At 39.3% G+C, this 7,633-nt stretch overlaps 1 protein-coding gene across 2 annotated transcripts; it reads right to left on the minus strand.

Moving 5' to 3' along the window:
- Positions 1-1,400: 1,400 nt before the first annotated feature.
- On the minus strand, positions 1,401-7,479 carry LOC110173455 (WW domain-containing adapter protein with coiled-coil-like). 2 transcript variants are annotated; one of them, XM_020939457.2, is made up of 13 exons: positions 7,148-7,478; positions 6,713-6,746; positions 6,260-6,449; positions 6,086-6,174; positions 5,767-5,876; positions 5,569-5,660; positions 5,046-5,264; positions 4,373-4,489; positions 3,227-3,381; positions 3,062-3,150; positions 2,813-2,987; positions 2,581-2,708; positions 1,401-2,506 (listed from the first exon to the last, which is right to left on the minus strand). In XM_020939457.2, the coding sequence occupies exons 1-13, from the start codon at positions 7,186-7,188 to the stop codon at positions 2,437-2,439; spliced, it is 1,509 nt and encodes a 502-aa protein (XP_020795116.1). In that variant the 5' UTR covers positions 7,189-7,478; the 3' UTR covers positions 1,401-2,436. The 2 variants fall into 2 exon arrangements, with proteins under 2 accessions (XP_020795116.1, XP_020795117.1); XM_020939458.2 differs by lacking the exon at positions 4,373-4,489 and having other exon boundaries at positions 7,148-7,479.
- Positions 7,480-7,633: the final 154 nt, after the last annotated feature.

Below are 7,633 nucleotides of genomic sequence, written 5' to 3' on the forward strand. Positions count from 1 at the left end.
GTCACTTTGACGTGGTTTGGCTCTTGGGGTGGGGGGTCAATAAAATGGACAGGACAAAAACCCCAAAACAGTGCACATTTGAGGTAAAGAAAACACCAAAGGGCTGCCTACTAGACAGATAGGGCTACACTGGTGAATTGTCTAGAGAATTTAGGATAATTAAAGAGTGAGGAGGGTCAGAACAGTGAGTATATAACTGGTGGCAATGGCGTGAAACACAGTAAGGTCTTTTGGTTCAACGGAGACTATAAATACATGTGTGACAGTGACAGCCATAAATATCTCATGACAGGTAATCAGCGCGGTTACCCACTCCCCTCCAAGGACAGCAGACATGTACCTATACCAACCCAGTCTGATGGATGAGCTGGAGTCCCCCCAGAGAGAGCGCCAACAACCAACAAAAGATGGGGTGACCTGTAACCTCTTGGTATGGGCCACAAGAGATCGAAGTCCTGAAATGATGGGTATTATCAATATAGTGTTGCAAAAGTATCGTGAAATATGGCACAGAGCAGATGAAGTCTATCAGAGGTAGAGGATTGATGGAGCAATGTTTGAATCCCCTGAGCAAAGTCTAAACTAACATGGTTAAATGGTAGGCCTATCTGGGCAGTGTTAGTGACTGATATAGGTATATTTTCTGACACTTGAGATACGTGATCTGGAAGCAGCCGATAAAGTTGATAGGTGAAAATTATGATTGATTTTAAGGGAGCAGTTAGTTATTTTTTGGCTCTATCTGGTGGTTACAAGGCAGATTGCAAAGTGGAGTGTTGGAATAAAACACACAAAGTTGTTTGATGAGTAGCAAACTCATCTCAGCCCATTTAGGATAAGATAAATTACTAATTTGATTATGTGCTTTCAAACCTATCCCCAAATGGAAAGGAACGTCATAAATCACATAATACAAAGTAGTGAAGCCGGTCCTTATTAGTTTCCTACCTGATCAGTGATGAGGGTGTAATAATTGGCAGACACTGCTCTAATTAACTTGAGAATAACTTAAATCAATCCGGGATCACTGAGTATGAGAATTTATCTCTATGAAACCAGACATGATCAAAAGAATTGTTACTGCTTTACTTAAAATATACACTGGCTGCTTTGTTGCAACGTACTGATATTGTTGTGAATATTCCAAATAGACTATTATAGTTGTATGCAAATAAAATATATTGTATTGCAGGTGTTAGATATAAAGACAAACACACAGGTCAATGAAAAGGTTTGGTGATAGTCACTGCAGTTTAGTGGCTCACCATCACCACCTGGTGGACAACCATGAATTTAGTTTAAGGCTAAAGAACTGGGACTCCCATTACAATGCCATCTCTCACCACAGCATTCTGCACACATTTTTTTCTATTAATAATTAAATTCAGGTCAAACAGGCAGTGTGGTATAATATTTATTCTCATATTTAATGGAATACAAAGCCCCCAATTGTTTCCCCTTCCCTCCCCAAAGTGTGCAGACAGCAAAAAGAAGAGCAGAGACTTAAGTGTATGAGTCAAATTTATATAAAAGCCTATCCCTAGTCGTACAGTTCAATAAATGGTTTCGGCCTATAAAGCTGAATTAATTATGTAAATCAAACAATAAGTCAATATTTTATTTTAGCTACAGTCTTTTCATCGATCTTTTGCATTCTGACTACGAGGACGTAATCAAGGTGTGCAACAATAATTCAAATGACTGCAAACTCAGTCACTTCTTTGAGAATCTCAGACAATCTCTTTCAAAGCTGCGCAAATGGAATGAAATTGATCTCCAATTTTCCTTGGAGAAAACAAAACAAAATGCGTGGATTAAGGTACATTGCTTTAAAACCAATATAACCTTATTTGTACTAACCAATGTAGGTCCAATGATGCTGAAGATTTGTAAAGTGGATTAAATATGACTAATCAAGACGCATTGTACAATTCAAGCACCAATGCAAAAATCTGATCTATGAGATTAACTAAAATATGTAAAACAAGTCTAGCCAAAGGCCTGCAATAATCTCGTGTGAAACACTTTAGAATAACCAATGATAAGTGAAGTGAGTAAAAAAAATATTAGTAACAATACTAGCATTCAACCAGTCCATTTCAATGCAAAACTTTGCACAGGTGTCCAAATTGCTCACGAGATGGTCCAGAAATCTTTTATGACAACTACACATCAAAACACACCAGAAAACAGGTAAACCCAGTACAATACACACGCAGTCCACGGTCCAAATGTATTCTGAAAAAACCCTTCAGGTCCACTGTATTCACTGGTAAAAATCCTCATGTCTCAATTCATGTGACAGGCAGTAGAAAAATGAACTTAAAATAAACAAAAATCTACAGGTTTAATGGGCTTTACTGTTCTGCATTGGGCTGAACAGGTTGTAGTCCGTACTTTGAGATCACTCTGATGCCTTTATCATAGCTCACATCTTCAGACCATAAAGGAGTTCTGGTTCTTAAGCTTCTCAAGCTCTTTGCTCTGTTGCCGTAGAAACAAAACTCTGAAAGAAAAATTATAGTTAAGTATATTATAAATGCATGAACTGTACTTTGTTTTAAAACCAAGGTGACTAACCTCTGTTCTCTGAGTGTAGCCTGGATTTCACACACACGAACTAGTGAGCGCAGGTTTTTCATCTCTGTGCACAGCTCAGACATATACAGACTGCCCATGTTGTACATGTCCTCCCGCAACCGTGACGCCTAACAAGAAAAATGTAAACTCTGCATTAGAGCTCACACCAAAGACGTGCATGCATTAAAAACTCTTACATGAAATATTTTAATCCATCAATAGTAATGCATACCTGTTTCTCTGTGTTCTCTGAAGGCCATCCTTGGATATGTTTGATAAGGTTCTCATCAAAATGAGTTGCCAGTGTGGGGGTGTAGGTGGAGGGGGCGTCAGCCTGGGACTGACCAGATGGAATGTGTGGTGATGCAGCAGTGGAAACATTTGATCCTGAGCCCTGAACATCTTGGCTGGGAGGGGACAGAACAAAAGTTAGTGTCACCCAGCATTTTTACAATTTTACAAACATCAAATGACAACACACCTCCTTTGTTGGAAAGTTCTGGGATCCTCAGGACGTTTGTCTCCTAACTGTGACATAGCTGAACCTGGTTTTCCTGAAGACAAAGTGCCCTGAAAATAGACAATAAGATTTTGTAGGTCACTAAAAATAAAAACAAGTTGAAAACATCTCCAGTTGGTGTCTTACTCTGCTTTGTGTAGCTGTAAGCGTGCCGGCAGGTGGGCCCATGGCAGATTTCTGGCTGCTCTGTGGAGTGCCATTACGAGGCGAGACGTAAGTCTGCGGTGAAGAGGCCTCAGATGTTAGAGAAACTGGGGACTGACCGGAGTGCTGAGCTGAAACTGGACAAGAGGACAAACATCATATTACATGTATCCAGCATCTTTAATGTACTGGCCATTTTCCACAAATGTTTATAAAAAGACTTGTCCTGACAGAAGTACAATAAAAATGAAAAAAAAAAAAACTTTACCAGCTTTAAGAGGTTTGTGTATTTTTTTTATCTGATTTAATTTAATCTGATCTAAATCACAACAGTGTCAACCCCATCAGTGTAACATTGTCAGACACAACACCTCCATCTGTCCAATTGTAAAAGCAAGAACTAAAACTCAGCTATCAATGTGTGTATGCATTTGCATCTGACACAAACTGCCACAACAATAATACATACAGTTGTCAAGATGTCATGCCATAGGTGTTACCAGAGAATATTATGTAGCACACAAATAACATTACAACATTACAACAACAGTATTAGTATATTTATGTACAAATTTGGATCGTCAAGACTAATTTATTCTTCTCTATGTTATTAGGGTTAGGGTTAGTATTTGCTCTTGTAGTTGTTGAACTGTAGGCATCACAGTAGCTCTGCTTTACTGAAAGGTTTTTTTTTTTCCCCCAGAGAAGTATGCATACGTGATGTCTGTGGGCATAGCCTCATATGCCAACTGTATCTATGCCACTTATTAATAGTGAATAAATCAGGTATGGAGAAACACTTTTGACCACTGGCAAGTCCACTGCATAACAAAGCCAACACAGACCAGATGTTTTTGTGTCAAAAGTGATTAGAATTAGATACATTAGTACAAATAACAATCTTTACACCCGGCCTTAAAAAGTAAAGTAAATTTCTAAATTTCAAACAGAGGCAGAAATCGCTAAATTTCAAACAGAGGCAGAAGCTCATTAGGCTCAGCAACTCCATGTGGGCCTTCAGACATATGCACTTGTAAATAAAGGACACAAGTGTCCTTTTGTAGTATTTTAGTACTTGTTGGCACAGTAGTAGTCACAGCAGGGTGAGAGACAGTGAGGAGGCCGTACCTGGGTTGGAGTGCTGAGCGGCTGAGAGCAGAGCAGTGATGTTGAAAGCAGGTCCAGCAGCGAGGAGCTTATGAAGCACAGACCGCAAGGAAGCTTGGGTGACGGCAGCTGCCAAGACTGAAGGGGAGAGCGAGAGGGGAATGGATTCACAAACAACATAGATGATCGGGCAAAGGCACACAATGGTGAGTGCACAAGCACACAGACATAAGTCAGAGCACTGGATGGAAAGACTATCATAGCCAAATTATTTCAATGAAAAAAGTTGCATTACTTATTACTACTACAACCACTACTTTCATTAAGTTTGAAAACAGACAAAATACCACACAGAAACTTAACACCAGTGGCCTAACAATTACAGCTGCACTAACACTACATTTAAGCACAAATCCATTCCAATTTAGTTACACACATTAACCAAAGAATATTACTTAGAACTGAGGTTGCTTTAAGGTAACAGTTTAAGATTAAGTAACAACACACAACTGTACACTATATGTAGAAATATATATTTTAAAAATGGCCAGCATTATATTTGAGTAGTGCCTCGTGTCAGTGCCACTGGATTATGTGACTAACAGTATAGCTTCAAAATGGCTTATTTTTGATATCATTTAAATAGAAGGTTTAACTTTAACAGACTGAATAGTGAGTTAGGTGTATGGCTTACTCTCATTGAGCTTTGCCCTGTCCATCCCCCCATTGTTCATCTGCAGGAGGAGCTGATGGAGAAGAGCTGGGTCCTGGAGAAGAGCCTGGGACTGAGCCAACTGCACCGCGGACAGAGACGAGGAAGAGGACGAGGACAGTGCAGCAGTAGCAGCGTTCACACTCTGACCAGAGGAGGAATGTCCAGAGTTGGATGGTGTGGACTGGTCTCCTGAAGGCTCTGCAGAAAAAGTATTTCATATGCAAGAGTGTTGAATAAAGTGAATATGATCTACAATAAATATTTTGTATTCTGCACAAGGTTAAGTAAAGATAAGGCATAAGAAATGGTGAATTTATTTTGGGGTCAAAGCTTATTAATATAAAATTATTAAAATCTGCTCAAAAGTTTATAGTACTCAAAACAAATTGGAAAACAGTTTTTACTGACATCTCTGGACAGAACAACCAGCCAAGCCTAACTCAGATTAACAATCAATTGAATTAGCTTTCATGATTGATCCATTTACTTTTGCAATACTTACTTGAAGTAGCTTTGTCCTGCAAAGCTTCTTGTCTGTAGTCCATGTCTCTGGGAAAACTGTTTGCCACAGCCTTGTCTTTTTGTCGTTGTTCCCTACGGTACAAGATTTAGTTACACAACTGTTACAAAATACAAGTGCATTCTACATAAAATGGTGAAGATTAACATGCTTCTTATAAAATATTCAGATCATCCTTGCCTCTCCAGCAGGTCTTTGGGCTTCTCCCACTGAGAGACCTCAGTCCTACAGTTGTAATAGTATTTTTTTCCAGAAGAACTGATGTGTTCTGTCCAGTCATCTGCTGGGTCCTGATGGTGTTCCAGAAAATAATTACATGATTTAAATACAAAGTATTATTGCAATAACAACCTAAATACTTCTAATCTAATATGAATATATTTAATCTATTTTGGTCATAAAAATAATCATGCAAATGTTTTAAACAGACATAAGAAAATAAGCGTTGCCTAATAAGACCAATAGATCATAAATGTCACACTGATCATAATTGTCTTACTCTTTCTGTGGGCTTGTTCTGAGTGACATGTGACTCAGAACTGTGATGGAAACTGTTGTGAGAATTCTCCTGAGGAGAGCCACTGGTTCCTTTCACAAAGACATGCACAATCTTTAGTAAGAAATGCTGTGGTACAAATTAAAATCTGAGAAGACAGAAAAAAGGTTTTCCCACCATTTTTTCCTCTAACTGCGTGGGAGAGTTTAGCCTTGTTATGGGCTGTGTTGTCCCCATGTCTACTAACAGGACTCTCGTCTGACCTGCGCAGCACCTTGTATGGAGGTGTGGGGTCTGATGAGCCATCACGTGTCTTGTCATAGCGGTGAAGGCTGCTGGATTGGCTCTTTGGCTGAGATTTGTGGGTCTAAAAACATTAAAGAAAAAATATGAATTTGGGGAATATTATAGCAATGCACTTCTGGTCAAAGATACTTACCACTATATCAGAAATAACAAGTATTTATTGGTAAAAAAGTAGCCTATATCTTGTGATGCTATGGCTCAACACATTGTGAACACTATTTCATAACCTAAACAGTTGACGTTTGTAAATAAAAATGTGGATTATGTCCTTTTTTTAATAATTAAGACGTAGCTCACTGCGCTTAATAATATTCTGACTCTTACCTGGTAGGATTGCGAATCCCTTCTGTCATTGCACCTGAAAATATATGACGACATTATGGTTAATACTTTATAATGTTCTGTCTGAGAAATAAAACGTATTTATAGCAACTAGCTTCCGGTGGCTACGATAGCTTTTCTGTCAACGAGCTGATTGTTTACTTTGCAGGTTATATGAGATCGTAAGTCAGCCAACTTCGGGTGAGCAAGAAGTAGCAGTTATCAGATTTCAGTTTTTTGGTGTTTCAGTTCGAGCTGTTGTTTTAACGTCGTGATGTGGTTTAAAAGACGCATATGGAAAAATGGCTAAATTGAAGCCAACTGTTAGCCGCTAGTGTTCGAAGCTAACAGCTAGCATACGGCATAACGAAACAGATCGCAAAGTGCAAATCTTGCTAGACAGCAGGTTCTATAAACTTAATTAACAGAGAGATTTACCCATCGCCGACTCTTATCGCTTTCCTTGCATACATCACCATGAAGGCCGCGGTGATGTGAGTATGTGTTTGGAAACCGTGGCCTCCTGTCTGCTCTGCAGTCGTCTAGCTTCCTCTTATTCACTTTCTCTACCCTCACAAACAGACACCTACACGCCTAGAATTAACGAGAAGCAATGCATAGCGGGTGGTCTTTACAAAAGCCACCCTCACAGCATCATCTGACATATAGATGTTCTAGTCGCTGGACTTGGCCGATGTAGGTCAAGAAAACGCAGCAGACTCGCAGAAGCGGAGACAGACAGGAGGAAGTGGATCTGGCTCATGTTCAGAGAGAGGAAACGACACTTCCGGTAACACTTCAAAGTAATATTCTTTAGTCTTTTGGTCTTCAAAATAATGGTGGACTACACCATGAGACTACACTCATGCATCTGTAATAAACTTCCATGACTAAACTAACATTACATTACTGTACAATTTCGGC

The sequence above is a fragment of the Boleophthalmus pectinirostris genome, unplaced genomic scaffold (assembly GCF_026225935.1).
Source record: "Boleophthalmus pectinirostris isolate CB_2022bp ecotype Guang Dong unplaced genomic scaffold, ASM2622593v1 HiC_scaffold_16, whole genome shotgun sequence".
In the NCBI taxonomy this organism is placed as follows: domain Eukaryota; kingdom Metazoa; phylum Chordata; class Actinopteri; order Gobiiformes; family Gobiidae; genus Boleophthalmus; species Boleophthalmus pectinirostris.